Source organism: Eptesicus fuscus, chromosome 23 (genome assembly GCF_027574615.1).
Source record: "Eptesicus fuscus isolate TK198812 chromosome 23, DD_ASM_mEF_20220401, whole genome shotgun sequence".
Classification (NCBI taxonomy): Eukaryota; Metazoa; Chordata; class Mammalia; order Chiroptera; family Vespertilionidae; genus Eptesicus; species Eptesicus fuscus.
The window spans coordinates 4,477,380-4,500,380 of record NC_072495.1 but is presented as its reverse complement, the minus strand read 5'-3'; the positions used below and the strand labels follow the sequence as shown (position 1 = coordinate 4,500,380).

Here is a 23,001-nt window from a genome sequence, read left to right as displayed (position 1 = left end):
GCTGTACTCTTTCTCACATCAGATCTCTCTGGTTCTGACTCCTGTGTCTCCCTCTTTCTGATTTAAGGACCCTTGTGATTACATTCCTCCCCTCTCCCCAATCCAGAATAATCACCTTATTTTAAAGGCAGCTGATTAACAACCTTAATCCCATTTGCTACCTTAACCCCCCTCCCCCCCCCCGCCCCCCGCTTGCCTTGTAACCTAAATTATTCACAGGTTCCAGGGATTTAGTACAGGATGTCTTTGGAGGACCATTATTCCGCCTACACATCCTGCTTTCACATTCATTCCTCAACAGCACTCACACACAGCCCTGCTGATCTCAAAACCTAAAGGGAACCATGTCATTCCCCTGCTAAAACCCCACCCACCCACCCAATGAAAACCCTAACGTTTAACCAAGGCCCGCAAAGCCCTAGGTGATGAGACCCCTGGCTGCCTCTCAGAACTCACCTCCTACCATTCCCCCTCCCTCACTCTGCTGTACCCACACTGGCCTTCCTGCTGTTCCCCAAACATGCCAAGATCGTTCCTGCCTCAGCAAGCTTAATGCACACAGTGCGAGTTCCTCTGCCCAGGCAGTTCCCTGGATTTTCAGTTAGCTGGCTCTTCCTCTTCCTCCAGGTCTCAGCTTCTCACCTAAGGCAGCCACCCCACCCCTAATCCCTCGCCATCCAGTCACCCTGTCTTATATCCTCTGCACCTAGAAAAGGATGTAGCACATGGCAGATGCTCTCACATACTTCTTGAATGAGTAAAAGGCACTTCTCCCATATGCCCTCCCTCTAGCTAACGTCCACACCTTTGCCTCTTCTTCTCTGACATGCCAGCTCTTCAGGATGTAGGGTCTCCTTTCTGCATGCTCACACAGCCCTGTTGTTTACTTCAAGGGCTCCCCACAATGGGAATGAGAAACAGTAGTCAATTGTGTAATGGTCACTTCCTATCTGTCCACCCCAGCACTCGATCAGCCCCTCTGAGAACAGGAGTCATGTCCACGTCTTTCACCTCTGCACACCTGGTGCCTGGCATATAGGTTTCCAGTCATTACTTGTTGACTGTCAGAATGAGTAAATATATAATGAGTAAGGGTGTAAAAGCAGGGAGAGATGGTAAAAGAGAACAGAACCAAATATTGCTTCATCGCCTGGGCCTTATTTTTACATTCTGATTTGGCAGCTTTAAACCTGATTTTTGAAGTAAGATGTGATTAACCAAGGACTTGGTTCGAAGTCCTGATTCAAAACATTCTCACTTATTTTGTTATCACTTTTATCGTGATGGTTTAGAAAAAGGAAATCATGAAAATGCATGTAACACCCAAAAGTTATTTCAAGAAGATATGGATCCAAATAAAGCCCTACTTGTGTGGGTGGCCTTTCCCCAGGGCTTCCTCTGGGGCTGGGCTGACCCCTAGTGGAAGCGAGAGAAAAGCACTGTAGGGTGGCCCTTTGAGGAAGAGCAGATTTCTTTGCTTTTTATAATCCTTTGTTTGTGTAACGGGATCCAGAAACAAGCTGGTGGGAAATCGCACAACTTTGATAGAGAAAAGAAGCAACAGTTTCTGGAGTAACCTTTAAAGGAAAACGGAAACGGAGATAATGCTTTAAGAGATTATAGTGTGCCCGGCACTGTTCTAAGCACTTGTGCCATTTAATCTTTGCAAGAACCAACTGACTAAGCTACTATTTGTTGTCCACTTTTGATAAACGGGGAAACTGAGGTACGGGAAGGTTAAGACACTGGCCAAGAGCCATAACTAGGAAGTGGTAAGATGCAGGATTTGAACCTGGGTAGGCTGGCTCCAGGGCCTCGACTCCCACCCAGGGCAGAACCTGCCAGTAGTCACTAGTTCAAAGCACTAAAGTACAGTCAGTTGCTTTTGAAAGATTTTTGGCTGATTTCCAGGCTAGCTCACTCTAAGACTTAGTTCTGGCCTTAAAATTCTCAAAAGCAAGGTAGGCACAATTATTCTCATCTCTGTTCTTTAGAAACACCAAAGGTGAATAAGATAGTAAAATTCCCAGTGACTGTGGAAGACAAAGGCTGGCTCAGTGGGGCTTATTCTTAAATCTCTATATTCTGCAATTCTAAACTTAGCTATTTTGCCCCCTCCTCAAAATGCTTAATCATTTTTTTAAAAGTAGGTAACTATAAAAATAATACTATGGCAAATATATGGTTTGCTATCTGCTAAGTATTGTGCTAAGCCTTTAAAATGTACTTTCACTCAACTGTCATTAACAACCTAGATCTAAACACTACTATTAATTCATCTTTTCCTCTGAGGAAACTGAGGTACAGAGAAGTTCAATTACTCATTCAAGGTCACCCAACTACACAGTGTTAAGATTTGAGCCCAGGCAGTTTGATTCTAAAATCCATTTTCTTAATCACTACATTCGACTAACTCCCATAAATCATAAACTGACACTCATGGTCTAGTTCATACCTGAGAAAAAAATAACACCACTACTTTCTTTTACAAAAAAAAAAAAAAAAGAATTAAAAGTCTTACCTTCCTATTTCTTTCCCATTTTCCCTAATTAGTTTCAAGCTTAACATAAATTTGTGTGGGACAGATTTGCATTAACTACAACACATTTTCTGTTTGGAATCTTGTCAGACACATAAGGTCTCAACTCTATGTCTAAAGTTTATTTTCTCTGTACAATACTTGATATCCACAGAAGAAAAAACAATCACATACCTGGGTTGCAGGTTCAATCCCCCGTTGGGGGGGGGGGGTGTCAGAGGCAGTCTATTGATATTTTATCTTTTTTATTTATATCAGAGAGGAAGGAAGAGATAAAAACATCCATGATGAGAGAGAATCATTGATCGGCTGCCTCCTGCACGCCCCTACTGGGGATCATGCCCAAAACCCAGGCATGTGCTCTTTGCCGGAATCGAATCTGGGACCCTTTAGTCAGGAGGCCAACGCTTTATCCACTGAGCCAAACCAGCTGGGGCTCTATTGATATTTGTCTCATATCAATGTTTCTGGTTTTTTTTTCTCTCTCCCCCCCACCACCACCGCTTTCTCTCTCTCAAAAAATTAAACATAGAATCATCCTATGCAATTCCAGTTCTGGATATATACCGAAAAGCAGGACTCAAAAAGATACTTGTACAACATGTTCATAGCGACATTATTTACAATAACCAAAAGGTGGACACAGCCCAGGTGTCCATCAATGGATGAGCAGGTAAACAAAATGTAGTGCATACACACCATGGAATATTATTCAGCCTTAAAAAGGAGGGAAGTTCTGACATGCGCTACAACGTGCGTGAGCCTTGAGGGCATTATGCTGGGTGCAATAAGCCAGACACAGGACAGATGCTGTGATCCCACTCCTATGAGGCACCCAGAGTAGCTAAATTCGCAGAGACAGAGAGTGGAATGGCACGTGCCAGGGCGTCCGGAGGCCCAGGGAGCTGCCATTTAACCGGCATCAAGTGTCAGTTTGGAAGATGGGACAGTTCTTGAGGTGGACGGGGTGAGGGTGCACCAGAGCGTGAATGTATTTAATGGCACTGAAGTGTACATTTGACAATGGTTACGGTGGTAAATTTTATGTTACGTACATGTATTGTTCATGTTTTGAATTTTCTACACTTTATGATGCTTTGACATCTTAGGGCCTCAGGGACAGGGAGAGACTGCCCCTCCGAAGGTTAACTAACTTCTAGGGATAGTAAATGAGTTGTATGGACTATGCAAACCAACCAGTCCTCTATCCTAATCATCCTAGGGCCAGGGACCAGACAACTAGAGACCACCCCTAGAGCCCAGAGCCACCAAAATTATTCAGACTAAACAATCCCAAACCTGCTCAACTGCTTCCCTTGCCTTCCCCGGATCCCGTTCTCAGAAACCATGATAATGGCGGTTACAACACGCTTTCCCCTCACTCTCTCCGCCTGCGACCAACTCAGGGTTCTCTCCTGTGGCCCTGCGTTTCCCCCTCCCCCTGGGAACTGAGAGTAATCAACTATCTTTTCCGTGGCCTTACCATACATGAATACAACCAAAACCCCAGGTATATTTTACAACAATATATTTTAGCTCAATTGTAAAAAGATAAATAATTTTTAAAGAATATCACAAAAGCACAGATCTAAGTCAAATATGGTACATCTCTGCTCCTGGAGTTTAACATAGTAGTTCAGAGTGTAGACGCGGGGGTTGAATTTCCTGCCCCCAAATGCTGGCTCCACCACTTACTAGCTTCGTGACGCTGGGCAAGTCCCATAGCCACTATCCCTTAGTTTTCTCATATGAAAAGTAGAAATAATAACACAATGCCCCTCTTAGGACTCTGTGAGGATTAAGGGGGTTAAAACTAGGACAGTGTTTAGGACAGTGCAGGTATACAGTAAGCACTCTATAAATATTAACTATTCCTGTTATGGAATCTGCAGCCATTTAAAAAGTGAGGGCGATCTGTATGTGCTGACATAGAAATATATACTCAGGGGGATGGGAATTTCTTAAAGGAGAGAGAGATATATAAGCAAATACTTTTTATGGAAAAAGTTATACCATTATAACCAATGATGCCCCCCCAAAAAAATAAACAAGAAACTCTCAACAGTTCATTTGGGGGAAAAGGAGAGATTTGAATGAGATGTGAGGGAAACTTTAAGGGTTGTGGGTTTTTTTTTTTAAATTCAATACCTCCTATATACTACTTGAAGTTTTTACCAGGTTCATTCACACCTATAAACACAGACAGTTAATTTTTTTTGGGAGGGGGTGGGGCGGCGAGGGGGGGGGGGAGCATATCTCTCATTGCTCTTTACTGCCACCTAGGGGGTGCTGAGGACATTGCCTGCCATGATCACAATCATTGGTATTAACCTTATTTACTGTTTTTTTTTAATCCTCACCCAAGGATATTTTTCCACTGATTTTTTTAGAGAGAGGGAAAGACAGAGAGAAATATTGATGTAAGAAAAACACATCAATTGGTTGCCTCCTCCACAAGCCCCGACCAGGGCCCGGGCCAGGAAGGAGCCTGCAACCGAGGTATGCGCCCTTGACCAGAATCGAACCCGAGACTCTTCAGTCCACAGGCCCACTCTATCCACTGAGCCAAACCTAGGGCCTTATTCACTATTTAATGAATGATCCCACCTTCTTGAGTTAGTATCTTACACCAAACAATTCATGACCTCAAACTTTCAATTTTTAATTAGTTTGGTAACAATCAGAAACATGAGCCCATAAGTTATAAAACTCAATAGATTTTAAAACAAAAATACCTGGTTTGATCTCCTTCACTGAGTGACCATTCCATCTTTATATTTATAATCTTAATCAGCCTCACCCATTGGCCTACCCCAAATAATCTCACCTCACCCCTTCCCCAATGATCTGTCCACGATGCCTACATTTCTAAATCAGCTAGCTGCCTGCATTCGAATACTAGTTCCATGACTTCCCAGCTGTGTGACCTTGAACTAATGACTTCACCTCTCTGAGCTTCAGTTTCTTCATCTATAAGATACAAGTGATAATAATAGTAGCTCTCGCCCTACCAGTTTGGCTCAGTGGATAGAGCGTCAGCTTGTAGACCAAAGGGTCCCGGGTTGGATTCCAGTCGGGGGCATGTACCTTGGTTGCAGGTTCCTCTCCGGCCCAGGCCCTGGTCGGGGCTTGCGCAGGAAGCAACCAATCAATGTGTTTCTCTCACATCGATGTCTCTTCCTGTCTTTCCCTCTCTCTTCCACTCTCCCTAGAAATCAATGGAAAAGTATCCTCGGGTGAGGATTAACAAAAATATAAAAATAAAATAACATCTCTCACAGGACTCTTGGGGAGATTACAAGTTGATAGATCAAGCACAATGCCAGGTGCATAACAGGGCTTGATAAACAAATTTCACTGTTAACACCTACGGTCTTCAAATCTCAACTTAATTGTCTCTTCCTCCAAGAAGCCTTCCCTGACCTCCTAACTAGGTCATGTTGTCACAGATGACTGTTGGATGGTTGTCTGATTAATGTGTCTCTCTCCGGCTGGATCATCAGCGCTAAGAGCACAGGGCCTGGGTCTGTTTTGCCCACCATTCAGTCGCCAGGTCTACCACAGTGCCTGGCAGGTAGTAGTTATGCCATACATGGGTACTGATAGAGAAATGAGTTAGAAAACTGAAGCCTCTCAAAAATTAAACGTTAACCAGAACAAGCGTCATGAACCCAGGCTCTGATGGGCTGGGTGACCTGTGTCCGGGTGGAGGGGTCATCCTGCAAGACAGCTCGCATAAAGTGAACTGGAGAAAGGATAAGCTATACACCTCTACCACTTCTCCTAGGACAGCCCAATGTGCTATTTTAAATCAAGGTGAGGGCCACTGGTAGCCCTCGTGGCGTCTTCGTACAAATTAGGAAAAGGTGCCCATTCCTCCCGGCAGGTGGGATCTCAGGACCTACCTGTCTCCTCAGGTAGGCAGCCCTGCCCGGGCACACCTGCACGGCCCCGGGTACCGGGCTGTCTCACTGGATGAACGCCACAGACACCACTTGTTGTATCTGAGCCAGAGCAGAAGTCTTGAAACGTTCCCCATGCACGAGCGACTGCATAGCCAGATTAGGGGTCCACGCCCCACGTGTTCTTCCTTATCTCGCAAGTTGTTTTGGGGAGAACCCAAAGCGCACCGTCTTCATGCCCGAGGCTTCCTCACTGACTCCTGTGAGCAAGAAAAACAGCTCAACCAGTGACGCTGGGAACCCGCTAGCCTGGCTGAGTCCCTCCTGGGCTCTGGAGCAGCCCTGGCCTCCTGTACTACTGCCTTTCTGTGAGCCTGTTTCCACCTCTACTCTATGGATGCCTTTGGGGCTGGAACCATGTCTTGTTTATTTTGTCTTTTAAAAATCCTTTTTAAATGACAAAAGTATATCCTTGAAGTAGAGAAAATTTCAAACAATAAACTAAAGAGCTGAAAGTCCTCTTTCTATCTGCTCCTTTTTTCAATCCCACTCCTATTCCCGGAGAAGACCATATTAATAGCCTGTTGTATATCTTTCCAGAACCTTCCATTTGCAAACCTAATGATGCCAGTAAAAGTGCTAATGTTTATTAAAGGTTTACTAAGAGTCAGGTGCTATTGCTAGGCACTTTTTGTGCATGTCCTCAATTAGTTCACAGAACAAGCCTACAAGGGAAGTGTTATTTTTGTTCCCTGTTTTACAAAAGAGAAAACCAAGGTGACAGTTACTAGGTGGTAAAGCCAGAATCTGAACCCGGGCAGGCTGACTTCAGAGCTCAGCTCTTAACCTCCACTGTTCTGCCATCTGCTTTGGGGATCTGGAACGTCACAGACACTTCTCCATTGTTACCTGTGGGCTTCTCCTCCCTCCTTTTTTTTTTTTTTTTTTTTTTTTTAATATATTTTATTGATTTTTTACAGAGAGGAAGAGAGAGGGACAGAGAGCCAGAAACATCGATGAGAGAGAGACATCGATCAGCCGCCTCCTGCACACCCCCCACTGGGGATGTGCCCCCAACCAAGGCACATGCCCTTAACCGGAATCGAACCCGGGACCCTTGAGTCCGCAGACCGACGCTCTATCCACTGAGCCAAACCGGTTTCGGCATCCTCCCTCCTTTTTAAAGGCTGCTCAGCAGTCCATAAAATGAATGTATTTAATTCATTTAGTCATTCTCCTATTGACAAACTTTTCAGCATTTTTCAGTTTTTCATTTCCTTATTTCATCAAATCTAAGATTCCACTGACTATATGAAGTATCCAGTTTCATAGAGATTAAAATGTGCATCTCAGCCGAAACCGGTTTGGCTCAGTGGATAGAGCGTCGGCCTGCGGACTCAAGGGTCCCGGGTTCGATTCCGGTCGGGGGCATGTGCCTTGGTTGCGGGCACATCCCCAGTGGGGGGTGTGCAGGAGGCAGCTGATCGATGTTTCTCTCCCATCGATGTTTCTAACTCTCTATCCCTCTCCCTTCCTCTCTGAAAAAAATCAATAAAATATATTTTAAAAAAAATGTGCATCTCAGAATTAATATATTATGGCATTAGAGACAATGCTGCAAAGAACATGTTTGCATATAATTTTCAGGCGTGGATTTCTGTAGAAGTTTCTAGAAGCAAAACCGTGCACCAAAATGAAGGTGCGCTGTTTGTTTTTATAGATATGGTCACATTCCCCTCCAGGAGATCATAATCACCCGTGTCTCCAATTTACCCAGCAAAATGGCTGGCCCTTTGTAGGTACTAAAGGAATGCTTGTTCAGTGGACAAAATGCATGCCCAGGCCCAGCAAATGGGAAGTATTTTGCGATACTTACAGGCGAAAACAAAAGCAAAACCCACACACAACAAGGAAACCATGACAGTGACTGACGCTGAGAGTACAATATTTTGGTGCCGCATGTGTACACACTTCTTGCTGAAGCGCTGGCCACAGTGGATGACAAGCGTTAATAAAGGCCCTTTATGCAGAACGACGTGTCCAAAGTGACTGCAACATTACCTATCAAAAGGCTGTGCATTCAATTTAAACACAACACCTGAATAGCTCCGACATTTTACAACCCCCGGTTACTAGATGTGAGAAATTTCCAGAAATCTTATGGTGTGTCCTTTTACTCAAACAGCTGCAAGGCTACCTGCACCAGAATAGCCCGGGATACTTATTAAAATGCACACTCCACTCCAGAGCTTCGAGGAATCATCATTTCTGAGGACTGGGGCCGGGGAACCTGCATTTTCCTCGCTTAGTACTCACGGTGACTCTGAGGCGCTCAAAGGCGTGAGAGCCAGCGCACCACTGGGCTTTCAGGAGTCTCTTAATTAGATTTTTCCCTTTAATACGAGCCCTTTGGCTGGAGAGTGTGGAATCAACTGGAAGTGAGCAAAAATATCCCCAATCTCTAATGGAATCACTCACCCCTAGCAGGGAGGGGGGCCAGAAAGTCGGCGCGCGGCTGCGCCCCCTGCCGTCCCTCAGCAGCCGCGCCCGGGGCCGGGCCGGCCGGAAAGGTCGACTGCGACTGCGCGCTCGGAGGCCCGCAGAGACCGCCTCAGGGAGCCGACGACCGCGGCGATCCCGACCGGAAGCGGAAGTAAGGGTTAGCCTCGCGCTTTCCGGGCCCCCGCCGTGTCCACCCCGTGGGCCCCGCCGGCTAGCGGAAGAACCGGAAGCGGAAGTTGCTAAGAGGCGGGGGGAGTGTGTCTGGTTATCTTTGCGCTCCTTGGGTTCGCGCCGCCGCTGCCCGAGCTGGGAAAGCGCGGTCGTGAAACCTCGCCCGGTTTGCTGACCCGGCTCAAACCGGATTCCTGCCCGGAACCCTTAGCCCGAGGGGTGCGGGACTCGGTGCTCCGATTCCCTCCTTGGGTCCTGCGACACCCCCGCGTCCCCGACTACGGGAGTCCCCGGCACCTTCCCTGGAGTGAGGCCTAGCCCGGCCCGGCTGCCCGGTGTCCCCGCAGACTCCCGCCATGGGCAACACGAGCAGCGAGCGCGCCGCGCTGGAGCGACAGGGCGGCCATAAGACGCCCCGAAGGGACAGCTCGGGGGGCGCCAAGGATGGGGACAGGCCCAAGATCCTGATGGACAGCCCCGAGGACGCCGACCTCTTCCACTCCGAGGAAATCAAGGTGAGGGCAGGTGGGGGAATCCGATTCCCTTACCTCATGTTGAGATCTACCAGCTCCCCGCCACCGCCCCCTAAACCTCCCTCCGAAGTGGGAGGGAGGTGCTCCTTCCGCCTCCGCACTTAGGAGCCCGGTGGCCCTGGAGGAGCCCTCTTAGTCCCGCAGCCGGTGTCTGATTACCGATCGGAGAAAGTCACCCTGAGGGAGGAGGGCCGCACTGCACTAACATCGTTAGGAGAAAGCGGCTCGGAGTCTCACATTCTTAATTCAGATCGTGGAGCCAGCAGTCACTGAGCCCCCGTCTTCGCTTTCCTCTTAGGTATCCTAATTAATTTCACTGAGAAACCCCTCCCCTGCAGGAAGACTGGCCCTTGTTGTAAGAGTGGGTTTTGCAGGTTGTTGTCAGTTTTGGAGATAGCGCACACAGGTGAGCCGAAAGCTGAGTTGGACAGCTGACTGCGGTGGGCAGGGGCGTCTGGCCCTGCCGAAAACATTTGGTTCCCACCCCCACCCCCCCTCGCTCAGAGCGGGCACAGAAGGGTCTTTGCGCTTCTGGAGGCGGTGGGTGAGTGAAGGAGGCGCCCGCAGCAGCTCACCCTCGCCCCTGTTGTGTAAATGTGACCATGTGTTAAACAGGCCAAAGCCAACCGAAGGCGGGCATCCTGCTGCAGTCTGCTTTAATTTATCAAAATGTCTAAGATGATTCAGACTCCTGCTGCCACCCCGTAGGGCCTGTTCCCAGCTGCAAGGACACTTGGTGATCCTGGCCGCTGAGCTGTATGCAGTATATCCTAGAAAACGAAGAGCTCATTTCTTGAGGACAGTGCGACAAAGCAGGTTTCCGTGAAATGAAGGTGCCTGGCCTCCCCATCCCCAGCCCGACATGTTCTGTTAGCATCCACTTGTGTATTGAGCATCGTCCATTAGGCTAATTGCCTGGCAACTCATTCCAACTTGGCTCACATTTTTTCTCAGATGTTGAGCTGGGTGATCATATTATCTATAATAATAAAAGCGTAATCTGCTAATTAGACTGGTCATCCTTCCGGACGAAGCCGGGGCTTCGAGGAAAGCCCGGGTCCCGGGGGAAGGACGGCCTACTCTTGCACGAATTTCGTGCATCGGGCCTCTGGTTATCTTATATTCTCACTTGGATCTTCGCTGTAAAGGCTCTGCTTTGACTTGGCTTTCCATCCTGCAATTTGAACTTGCTTTCTGAATCTGTTGCATTCCTGGGAAGCTACGTGCAACATGAACTTTGGAGTCCTGGTTTTCCAACGACTTGACATCCCTTCCCTCAGTAATAATTTTGGCCCAAGGGTGGCTATGTAAGACAGCATAAGAATGAAACTACTTTCTTCAAGAAGTATTTGTTCTGCCCTAGCCTGTTTTGCTCAGTGGAGAGAGCATCGGCCCACAGACTGAAGGGTCCGGGTTCGATTCCAGTCAAGGGCAAGTACCTCGGTTGCAGGCTCCATTCCTGGCCCTGGTCAGGTGTGCAGAAAACAACCAATCGATGTGACTCTCTCACATCTATGTTTCTCTCTCTCTGTCTCTCCCCCTCCCTTCTACTCTCCCTAAAAAAATCAATGGGAAAATATTCTTGGGTGACGATTAACTACAAAAAAAAAGAAGTTTTTGTTCTGTTGCTATTCCAAAACTTCTAAAAAAAATGTTTAGCATACAGATGATCTGTGGAGAATGATTTGAAATAGTGTCCATAAAAAAAAGTCATGGATTCTTTTAACTGTGCGCAAATGTACCATTTTGGCTGGAGTTATCACATCCTCAGTGGAAACCGTTTTCAGTCTGTTATTTAATCTGAAATCTTGTTAATCTCAAAGAATGCAGGCAGCTTTTAGGACGTGCTCAGGTCAGTATGTGAAGGGAAGATGCCCGTTAAACACATTAACAGTCTCTCCCAGCCTGGAACTCCTGCTCTTTTAAAGTCTTCGGCTGCTGACTAGGAAACATGTAACAGATCCAAAACCGCGTATATTTCACCCAGAGTCAGACGTGTTGCTTTCTCTCTGGAACATCCCAGTTACACATCGTTTCCCACGCTAAGAGTTACTGTTGACCGTGGGGAGGGCTGGTCTTTTCTTGCCTTTTTCTCCCGGGTGTCTGGACGGCACTCAGTGAATGTAGTTTTTCCCTTCCTCGGAATCTGGATTTGCCAATTTTCAAGTTGACACCTCTGGAACTGTCCCTAATAAATGTTCATGTACTTCAAATCTTGCTTAATTAAGGGAGGAAAATGACCTTTATTAAGCTAGTCTTGAATTCGTTGCACCTTCTTCCAAGGGAGTTTTGTCATTTCTCCTAGAATTTTAATGTAGTCCTCTTTAATCGCAGCAATAATAGCAGCTAATAATTTTTAAGCACTTACCATATGTCAGACACTACGCAGAGTATTTTACATGGACTTTCTCGCTCAGTCTTCACAACAATCTTAAACTGTTATTTTTACTGTCTCCATTTTGCCGGTGGGGAACTGACGTACTGGCCAGTTAATGAGCCTGAACATGAACCTCGGTAGTAACAGCTGCCTCTAGAATGAATTGTCAATTTAGGGTGACTATGTAGGGAGCTCACTAATGACTTCCTGTCCCTGAGTACACGGCTGTGTTCCTAGGCTCCAGAGAAGGAGGAGTTCCTGGCCTGGCAGCACGATCTGGAAGTGAATGATAAAGCCCCTGCCCAGGCTCGACCCACGGTCTTCCGCTGGACGGGGGGCGGCAAGGAAGTGTACTTATCTGGGTCCTTCAACAACTGGAGTAAACTTCCGCTCACACGAAGGTAATTGCCTGGGAGGGTGCACGTGTGGTCTCAGCTCAGGGATGCTCTTGTTGCTGAACCATCTCTGCCGGTGAATAGAAAGGGGTGTTTTTATAATACGAATGCTGAATGGAAGAATAATCTTGCTTAATAATTCATAGGTTCCATTCTCACACCCACATGTCTAGGTTTAGAGCACACGTAGTGACGAGCATTGCTTCCACTTCACGGACTCAGCTGTGCGTTTGCTCAGGCAGGATTCTGGGAAAGAGAAGTCTATTCCTAGTGCTGTAGAGAAAGCACCAGGCTGGGAATTTCGAGACCGGACTTGAGGCCACATTGGCTGGGCTAACCTGTCATTGATACCTGAGCCTCAGCATTCCTATCTGTAAGAAGAGACTGTTGGATCGGATGGATCGGATGATCTCTGAGGTTCCTTCTAACTCGGATTCTCTGTGCGTTACTTTTGTTTGAAAGGTACATGTTATGTAGCATCATTAACAAGACCGCAGTAAACCAGTTCATCAGGAGCCCTACATGGGCTTTTGTCTCAAGTGTCAGTGACAGCATCTTCCCTGGGGGGTACTCCTGATGAAGCCGAGGGAGAAACGTGGCCTGCGTGGCCAGGCCTTGTTATTGTCAGGGAGCCACCTGCTTTTCCAGGGGTGATACTGGTGGAGGAGGGAGCTGCTGGGCACAGTGACAAGTTGCTTCAAGTCAGGAACAAAACAATCAAAGGTTTTCTGGGACCTTTTTAACAGTTATGCTTCTTCAGAGAACTTAAATTGCTCCCTTTTCCTGCCCAAACTGACAAAGGGCAAAGCTTGGCTGCGGGCTGTTGCCATCCTCCTTGGCCTCCAGGCTGCCAGGTGTTTTGTGTGCACGTTGAGAAGGACAAATGCCTGTCAGCCGACCTTTTGAGTAAAGTGAGTTTTAATAAAACGTTGCATCCCTGCTTCCTTGACCATTTCTAGATTAAGATCTATGTATTGATTTGCTGAATTGCTTAAAAATGTTTATACTCCTGCAGCTGAAGTCTTGGTTTTACACGGGAAGGTTTTGTTTTGTTCTATGGCCGGTTTTGTTAGTAAGCTCAGAAGGCAGCCCACTCAGCTGAAAGCTCTACTTCCTTTTCCTCGCAGCCATAACAACTTTGTAGCCATCCTGGACCTGCCGGAAGGAGAGCATCAGTACAAGTTCTATGTGGATGGTCAGTGGACACACGACCCTTCTGAGGTACTCTCCCCCCGCCCTGCGTCCTCTGACTGCCGCACAATCCAGATGAGTCACCTCCCCTTCTAGACTGTTGCCAGGTCCCTTTGTCCTGCTGGTAGAAGTCCCTGTGTGTGGCTGAGCTAGATAACAGTGCTAAGTGTCAGACTATTGGCATACTTGACCAAGAGGAGCCGGTTGGCTAGACAAGAGCTGAGCCCTTCCAGCCAGGAATTCTAGATCCTCTAAGAATAACCCCAGAGACCTTCCCCATTATGATTTCTGCCTGTCTGTCTCTTCCCAGCCAGTAGTAACCAGCCAGCTTGGCACAGTTAACAACATCATTCAAGTGAAGAAAACTGACTTTGAAGTGTTTGATGCTTTAATGGTGGATTCCCAAAAGTGCTCCGATGTGTCTGGTATGAACACAGTTACTTTATACCACGTGTGTGTAGGTGGGGGCTGGACAGTATAGAAATCCTCTGTTTCCCTCTCTCACTCTTGAGTCAAGCTGCCCAGTCGGGTGGATGTTTGTAGCTCCCTAAAGAGCCTCATAATGAATCCCTAACTCTGGGGTCGGGTGGCTGAAATCCAGCCCCGAGGGAGCAGTAAGTCATTGGGGGCGCATCTCCAGGATTCAGTGGGTCGGCTTGGCCACAGAGATCAGAGAATTGAAACAGAATCAAAAGGCCTGGGAGCCTGGCCTTGGGTCAGTGATGAGCCAGCACCGGGGAAGCCTGCCAGCCCCGCTGCTCACAACCCACTCAGGGTGCCTGGAGCGTCTCAGCCTGACACGTGGTAAACAGGCACCTCCGTGACCTTGGCCGTCACCGTGTGGCACATTAGCGCCTTGTTGGGCAAAGAGGCTCACCACAGGAAACGGGCTGCACAGCACGGCCTGCTAAGGACAGTCGGAAAACTGTCCCATCTCTCACGAGTCACCCAATCCTAGCCCTCTCGGCAAATTGCTTTCCATCCAAACCCACAGGAAGGAGCTGCCTGGAAACATAAGTGCAGTTCAGCGGGACCGCACTGCAGCCTTTAAACAGTTCCTGGGCCCCTGGGAGGCCGTGGGAGGTGCCCCAGGACTGTGCCTGTCAGTCTCAGAAAATGGCTTCGGTTCAGTTTGCAGGATGATTCCTCTTGGCCTCCTGCTCGACCTGGAGGTTCTGCCACCAGGCCTTGTTCTTTGGGCTCCGAAGCGACGGTGGTAAATGACCGTGGTGGGAATCCAGACATCGAGTTCTCTCTGGCCAGCTGCCTGGTCTTTAGAGAAACCATTTATTTCTTTTCCAGATAGGTGGGAATTGGGGGATGGAGGAAATGCCCAAATATCCCCTATTTACTGGGCCATGCACTGAGGCTTTTAGTCACGTTTCCCAGCCTGGATCCCTGGGACAGAAAACTGACCCCCCCCCCCCCCCCCCCACTGCAGGTAACCCACTCAGGCTTTCTGTAGACTTCTCGGGCTCTCTTAACATCTGGATTGACTCCCGGTGGCTCGGTGTTCTGCACACACTGCTTTTCTCCGTTTCCTGCTGTGAGCTGTTCGGGTCATGGGAAGGGAGCCTTTCCCTAGAAAGTGCGATGAGGAACTTGGCCGGCCAGGCCCTGTTTATTCCAGACAGCCCAAGGGTCAGGCGACCAGCTCCATCCCGATGTCCTGAGTAACAGTTCAGTCCTCCCAGCTGAGGGAGCTGCTACTAACTTTGTGAAATACTGTGCTTCTAGAAGCTTCTTAATATGTCTGTATAATCGAGACACTCAAGCAGGAGTTTGAAAGGAACCTGAAAGTGATAGAGTCGAGTGCCTTTGGAGATCGGGTTTCCAGTTTTGCTTTGTTTTGATTTGCAATGTGCCAGTGCCTCATATAACCTGTATAAACCGGCTGCTGTATCTTCTGTTTTATTCTGGCTGGCGCTGCTCCCAACTCAGGCTAAGTCACTTAAGCCGCACTTGGTGCCTGGAGCTTCTTTGCGGTATTGGCCAGTGCAGCCCATAGCGGGAGCATGTCCCTCCTGTTAGGTCACGGTGGACAGCTTCCTTGTTAGTCTGACCAGGCTCACCATCTCTGCCACAAGTGCCGTCTCCTGCAAAGGCATCTAAGTTCGCTGCTGAAGTCTATCCAGTCACCGGATCCCAGAGGGTTTTCTCATTGCCTCTGCTCTTCACCCTCGGGGCCTGTGTATTCTGCAAGAGAATATAAATCTGTATTGAGGGAACAGAGGACAAGCAACACTAGACGGTGCCGTGAATTAAGTGAGACTGCTCCCGACTCCATTTTCAAAGTAAGTGTCCTGTCACCATCTCCCAACAGAGCTGTCCAGTTCCCCGCCAGGACCCTACCACCAGGAGCCCTACATCTCCAAACCGGAGGAACGGTTTAAAGCACCGCCCATTCTCCCCCCACATCTGCTCCAGGTCATCCTGAACAAGGACACGGGCATCTCTGTGAGTGCACAGGCGTCTGCCTGGACCGTCCTCCGCGGTCATGGTCAGCCGCCCCCTCTGTCCACCTCGTGCAGGGCAGCTGCTGAAAAGCTCAGGGTCGCCCTCAGTGTTAATTGCCGGTCCACCTCTGCCGAGGGAACGGCTACTGGCAAGGCCTTCTCCAGTGGGTGCTGCCTCCCCATCCAACAAGCCTTTCGGAGCTTTTCCTTGCATTTTACTCCTTTCAAATTTTATGACAAAAATACATAAGCCAGCCCTTCTCGGGAAGCTGCATAATGGAATTCCTCTTCAGCCCCCCCCCCCGCTCAGAAACATTGCTCTTCGGTCAGAGTTTGGCTGTCTGGGCAGCACATCCCTCTGGGAGGCCGCCAGCACAAAGGAAGTGCGGGTCCTCCTGGGCCCTGGAGAGCACACCATCACTCCCTCGTGGCTAATGGTCCATTTTGTTCAACCCAAATCGCCCAGTTTTCTGCTCTGGGGTTCCTGGGGAGGCTAGATGTTCTTCAGCTTTGTTCAAGCCGCCACCTAAAGGCATCCACTTACCAGGTGGAAAGCGCACGGAGCCGTGGCTCTGGACTCCACACGAAGTGTGTACGAGACAGGAGCCGAAGGACACGAGTGCAGGCGTTCCCTGCACTGGCCACGCTCTTACCCAGGGACCCACCACTCAGGGCAGAGTGCCTAAGCACACACATCTGACAGCTGAGCTGACTTTTGCCCTGCACCTTTTCTCATTGGAATGAGCATTTATAAAATTGGAGAGTGGTACATTGGAAAAAGAAATCCAGATTTCTGGTTTCTCTTTAAAAGTTGGAGGGTGTGGCAACATTAGTGCCTGTCCTGTGAGCTTTGTGGAGCAGTAGTGCCCCTCCTCCCCCAGTGATCCATGTCATTCTCCAGGCGCCCACTGCTCGGGAGTGTTTGGTATAGACTGTATCCTCCCGCTTTCTCTAAAAGTGCGCTCTGGACAGCTCTGTCTTCTGCCGCTCCAATAAGAGGACAGGGCCGTGGGCCACACTTGATAGAGGCCAAGGCAAAGCCTGAGCAGAGACACCGGGGAGCCCAGCGCACATGGAGGCCCCCCTGGTTGGAGCATGAAGCACAACCCCCTCGCCTCACCTGTCGCCTCGGACAGCCCTTTGGCTGCCTGACTTAGAAAGACGGGGCCTGAGAGGCTGCTCGCTTTCCTTGGCTCCCCGGGGCTGTGAGATAAAGTGGGGAGTCTTCCTGATTCCCAAATCGTACATGCTCACCTCACATCTGCTTCTGTTCCTCACAGTGTGATCCGGCTTTGCTTCCTGAGCCCAACCACGTCATGCTGAACCACCTTTATGCACTGTCTATCAAGGTAATGACGTGTTTGCTGCTGTCAGGGCTGTGATTCTCAAAGTGTGCTCTGAGCCCCTGGACCTGAACTACCTGGGGTTCTTGGCTCAGGGGCAGCTCCCAGGACCTGAGGCAGACCCCCGCTCCAGTCCTGCGGGGGCCCAGGAACCTTTCGATGAAGCCCGCGTGGTGATGCTCGTGCTTCACTCCATGAACGGGGAGCCCTGATCATCTGTCATTTCCACCCTTTCTCAGGACGGAGTGATGGTGCTCAGCGCGACCCACCGGTACAAGAAGAAGTATGTCACCACCTTGTTATACAAGCCTATATGAGGAGCTGCGAGCAGCCGTGAGCCCGGAACCCGGGCACCACCAGGCTTCACACCCGCATGCTTCCCACCGAAGGGAAGGGACTGTCAATTCCCCATTTCACGCTCTACGACATTTCATACCTGCCCTAGTCCTGCCTGAAGGTCGGTTCTGGGCACAGCAGCTCCTGGCACGCCTCCGTCTGTCACGGCCCTCTCCACACCCAGTGGCCGAGAGCAGAGTCGAGGACGGAAGGCCCGCAGCCCCACCACAGGGCGCAAGGACGGGTGCACTTCTAAATACACACCCCCCAAACCGGTCGTGGAGGTTTCCTTAAGCCAAAAACAAACACTAGCTGCTTTAGTAGCAAATACCTGGGAAGCAGGAACAGGCCACACAAAGTTTCTAATTGTATGTGTGTTTTTACGGCCTGGCTCTGGCGCTAACGCCAAGTACAGTGTTGGTGTTGCCCGGCCTCTGCAATCAAAGCAATACTGTCTCCCGTCCTCTGCTCCAGGGAGGTGTCATTTCTATAGCAATTAGCACCTGTCTGATTTCAGGTGCAGTTTTACAGTTGTTACACTTACGTGCACTAAGTTTTGTTGTGTGTGTTTTTTTAACCAAAAATGGCTGATGTACAGCCTTAGGGCAATTTTCTAATCACCCAGCTAGAATGTAGATCATGTGAACAAACTGCTCAGCAATAATCTGTTCTCAGAACAGACTTCGAAAACCGCTGCCGGATTTCTCCATTAAGCTGGATGACCCTGAGGACTGGCCCCTGTTAGCAGCAAGGTCGTCCAGCTTTTTATTCTCATCGTAATGAGGTGACAGTGTTACCATGAAAACCTTGGGGGAGCACCTACCCCAGCCTATGCCACCTGCTCAGGACCTCTGTCCCTACCTAGAAGGCGGTCGCAGTTCTGTTGCTTATTCTGCAAGGAACTTAGAACGCGACAGCTGCCTTTAAATTTGTGTTGGGATGACATCCTTTGGACCAAAACAAACCTCTTTATGCTGGGCTTGGCTTCCGGGGAGATGCCACAGATGTTACCATTAGTACAGGCTCCTGTCCCCAAGTCAGCGGAAGCTGTCATGCTCTGTGTTCCTGCTGGGACACAGAGGAAGGAACTCCTGGCTTCCAGTACCTGTTCCATAAACCCGAGTCCGGGTTAAAATAACCCTTTTTTGTTACTGTTTCGAAACACTGAGTTATTGTCGCCTTGACGTACAGGTTTCAATAAAGCATTCATTCAGTGCCATGCTTTTCAATCATTTTCATGTTCTGTGGCCCCCGGGTGAAGCTCCATTCCCTGACCACACCCATTCCGCACACAGTTTGAAAGGCTATTAAGAACCCTGGAGATTTCAAGTCCTTTTGAACAGCTGAATCACAAGGGGAAGCTGAGGAGAGGTAGCCGAGGATGTTCCTGGGTGAGGCAGGGAGGTGGTATCCCAGGTCAGAGGTACTGCTATCTGTTCATCAAGCACCAAGAGGGAGCCTGGGGTCATGGCACCTGCTTGGAAGCCACCAGGACGACCTGGAGTCAGACCTGTTCTTGCCAGCTAACTGGCTCTGTCCTCCCAAAAAGATGGATGGTTACAAGTATCCCTTTAATGAGCCTTTCTTCCCAGGCGAGAAGGGGACCTCTGGGACAGCTGGTCCACTGAGGTGGAGCGCGGCTGGGAAAGCTTTCCTGGCTGGATAATTAGCCATCTCACCCGGAAAGCCCAGCTCTGGCCAGAGTGGCTCGGTTGGTTGTCCCAGGGCCCGAGAGGGTGCCGGTTCAAGTCCCGGTTAGGGCACACGCCCGGGTTGTAGGCATGACAAATACTGCTGGCACAACCGTGGTGTGTTACACAGCCAGTTAGTGTTTCTCCCTCTCTCTCTAAAATCAATAAAAACTTTAAAAATAATAATAATAAAAGCCTAAGTTGGAAAATGCAGCCTGCAAATTGGCTCTACCCACGAACTTCAGAAGAAGCCAAGCCGGAAATGCAGTGTGGAAGCATTTGGAGCCAGTAAGCCCGGGAACTGTCCTGCGCAGCCCGGGACCGTGGGGACCCGGCAGAGACACCGAGGGAGCACAGGCTCCAACCACAAAACCAGCACGTGGCGTGCGCATCACCGCAGCTGCTTGTGTATTTCAGCGGCTTCATTTTAACCCTGTGGTCCAGAAGAGGGCTCACACCCAAGTGGAAGACTTGATACCCAAGAGGTAAGAGAGATTATTCCATGGATGTGGAAAAGCACGGGCAAAGCCACCTGTAGGCCTGCGGTGTCCCACGACCCAGGGAATGTGCCTCTGGTAGCAGGCCCATTGTGGGTGAGGACTGGGTACATGGCTAGTTAAAGCGTAAGTTGCTTATGAATGTAGAGAGAGTTTTCCCTCTGGGAGTTTATATGCAAATTAGTGGCCTGGTGCATGAAATTCGTGCACAGGGGGCGGGGGTGTTCCTCAGCCCAGCCTGCACCCTCTCCAATCTGGGACCCCTCGAAGGATGTCCTACTGCCAGTTTACAGGGATCAGGCCTAAACCGGCAGTCAGACATCCCTCTCACAATCCGGGACTGCCGGCTCCAGCCGCTCACCTGCCTGCCTGATTGCCCCTAACCACTCTGCCCCTCCCTGCTGGCCTGCTCACCCCCCACTGTCCCCCTGCTGGCCTGCTCGCCCCCACCTTCCCGCTCCATGTGCAGGTGTAACAGGGAAGTCAACAGCACCCCAAGACCAGGTCAAACAAAGCCTGACATCTCCCTGGAGTCAGCCATTCCCCCAGCATCCCCTCCCAGGGTGGGGCACAACTGAGATTAGGAATGTCCAGCTCAGTTGCTGACTAGCTAGGTGACCTTGGGCAAACCACATGACCTCTTTCAGTCTGACTTATCCCCCTGAACAGATGAGAGGGTTTGGACTAGCACTAGATGGTCCCTAAAGCTTTCATTTCCCATTGGGAGCCACAAAGCCTTTACAACAGGAATGGAATGTGGGCACAAACAGGAAGTTAAGAAAAAGTGCCAGCACATCAAGCTCAATGAGGAGACCTCCATGACTCCAAAGGCCAAGCCTGAAACCCAGGTCAAAGTGATACCGTCCACAGCTGAGGTCAGAGACCCACCATCATAGAAAAACGCAAAATTTCTGAGTCTTTGCTCAGTTCTGAGACCTGACCCTCCACCAATGATTACAAATGCTTTGAATTAATTCATGAAGACTGAAGGCTATGGACCACTAATGTCCCTCCCTAGTCCTCTCTTGATCAGCAAATTAGTGGAGAAAGGAAACTAGAGCCCCCTGGAACGCAATAGTAATTGTCTTCAGGAGAAAACAGGAAGTTAGGATCATGCATGTATTTCCTCTAAAACCTAAGTCACTCCAACTAATTATAAAAGTATCCACAAGGGCCCTAAGAGTCATTCCTGCTGTGAACCAGACCTTAGACTGGATTCTAAAAGCGGGAGCAGTGAGTCCCATCTCTGGGGCCCAGCCCTGTCCCCGGGTTGAACCCTGCCCACGGTTCTGCCAGCAGGGTCACCTCCCACAACCACCTGTATTTTTTTTGTCCTAAACACAGCTAAAGGGCCTTTGCCTGGATAGGCTGCCGGCCCTTCCCACTCCCTCCTCCTCTCCTGGAGTGAAAGCACCCATCCATCTGGAAAACTCAACAGCAAGTGAGAATAAGAGCCCCAGCTGCATGTCCCCAGGGTCAGCTTATTTTCCCTCTGTGCTTTCCTGAAAGACAGCCTGAGTGTGTCTAGAGTTCTAAAGTCATTTTCAAGGTTCTTTCCTCTACCCCTAACAACCCCTTCTGGGCAAATAGAGCTCCATTAATCATTGATGGACTCAAGGAGAGCCATGATCAACGCTGCACTGTACTTCCTGCCCCACCCTCCCAGCTTCGGGAAAATCAAGCTTCAACATTTGACTAGGCGAGGGATAAGCTTTTTCTCCTGTGAACAGTGTGCCTAGAGCCACTTCTCCATGCCTTAGACACAATCAATATTTAAACTACCGTCAAAGAAATCTGACTAGCATGGGCCAAGGTTTCCCAACCTTGGCACTGTTGACACTTTGGGCCCGATTATTCTTTGGGGGTGGGGAGTGTCCTGGGCATTGTAGGACTTTCAGCAGCATTCCTGGCCTCTACCCTCTAGGTGACAACCAAAAAGGTCTCCAGACCTTGTCAAGTGTCCTCAGGGGAGGGGAGCAGTCACCCCTAGTTTAGAACCCCTGGAAGAGGCCCCTTTAACTGTTGTATTATGAGATTGAAAGCTTAGTTAGTCCCACCCCTGTGGGCCTAGCTTTAATGCTTTAGACTTCAATCTACGTGAATGTTTTCTAAAGCAAACCCAATTTTGAAGACCAGCTGGCTGTTCAGTCCTATTAAGCAAATCATCCCTTTTTGGCCTGCGTCTCCAAATCCTAAAGTTTCATGGTTATTAAATTTGCTATGCAGTCGCCTCTTGAGTCTTGTGAGAATTAAATTGCAAGAGCAGAAATGTGCCATCTAATTTTGTGCTTCAGACCCGGGAGGATGGTGTGGCTGAGTAATTGGTCGGCTGTTTCTTTGAAGTCACTCCTTAGGGTCCAAAGAACCTTTCTGGCGCGTTCCTTAAGGAAAAGGTGGTTTCCTTGTGCTTGTGAAGTATTCTGGGCTGACAGAACCCTCAGGACAATGACTGAAAGGCTGGTTGGTACTTAGTGGACTTTTCCTAATATTATAAGGAAAGGAAGGTTTCAGCATTTCCCTGGTTCATCTTCTGAATTACTTTCATTCCTGCAGCTGTGACCTTGGGCAGATTTTTATCCCCGGCAGTAAAATAGAGAAGAGGAACTGAATTGCAACTACGGTTCCTGTCACAGGCCTTGTGAGATACGACGCTGTAGGTCAGACTTCAACTGTGGTCAGGTTACTTCGCTGGAAAATAAAAATCGCAGACTAACAGCAACAGGAACTATGAGGAAATCAACAATTGCCAAAAGTGATGATTTTGTCTGGATCTTTTTACTAACAAAATATTTTAAAAATCATAGAAAAAAATTCTTTGTAGACTATAAAAATTCATCTAGTTAAAAACAGAAATATTTACATTTGAAATCACCTTGATCTGAACTCCTCCCTCCAAGGAAATTTACATCTTTAAATCCCTGCAGCTTTCTAAGAGAGGAATTTTAAGGTGGCTTGCTGCCCCACTGGGCTGCATCCAAGGGGAGCTGGGTAATCCGTCCTGGAGGAATCCTTCGAAATGGCCCGACTGCTTGCTCACACTTTCCAGTCCTGCAACCCTATAAAACGGC

General features: G+C 49.0%; 1 protein-coding gene and 1 long non-coding RNA gene across 2 annotated transcripts in view; one reads left to right on the top strand and one right to left on the bottom strand.

The window, feature by feature from the left end:
* Positions 1-9,051, bottom strand: part of LOC129148059 (uncharacterized) — a 44,181-nt gene extending 35,130 nt beyond the window's left edge. The window contains exons 1-2 of the long non-coding RNA XR_008555244.1: positions 8,920-9,051; positions 6,441-6,701 (exon numbers count right to left, since the gene is read on the bottom strand). This is a non-coding gene — a long non-coding RNA (uncharacterized LOC129148059). The remainder of the gene's footprint in view (positions 1-6,440; positions 6,702-8,919) is intronic.
* Positions 9,052-9,195: 144 nt separating this feature from the next.
* Positions 9,196-18,961, top strand: PRKAB1 (protein kinase AMP-activated non-catalytic subunit beta 1). Its single transcript, XM_008142769.3, has 7 exons — positions 9,196-9,629; positions 12,262-12,425; positions 13,547-13,640; positions 13,921-14,035; positions 15,934-16,067; positions 17,347-17,415; positions 17,649-18,961. Exons 1-7 carry the CDS (start codon positions 9,471-9,473, stop codon positions 17,724-17,726), a joined length of 813 nt encoding a protein of 270 aa, XP_008140991.1. The 5' UTR covers positions 9,196-9,470; the 3' UTR covers positions 17,727-18,961.
* The last annotated feature ends 4,040 nt before the right edge of the window (positions 18,962-23,001 follow it).

Coding starts and splice junctions, on each gene's coding strand:
- PRKAB1 (XM_008142769.3), top strand. CDS start 9,471: ATGGGCAACACGAGCAGCGAGCGCGCCGCGCTGGAGCGACAGGGCGGC. Junction 12,426..13,546: donor AAACTTCCGCTCACACGAAG/GTAATTGCCTGG, acceptor TTTTCCTCGCAG/CCATAACAACTTTGTAGCCA. Junction 14,036..15,933: donor AAAGTGCTCCGATGTGTCTG/GTATGAACACAG, acceptor ATCTCCCAACAG/AGCTGTCCAGTTCCCCGCCA.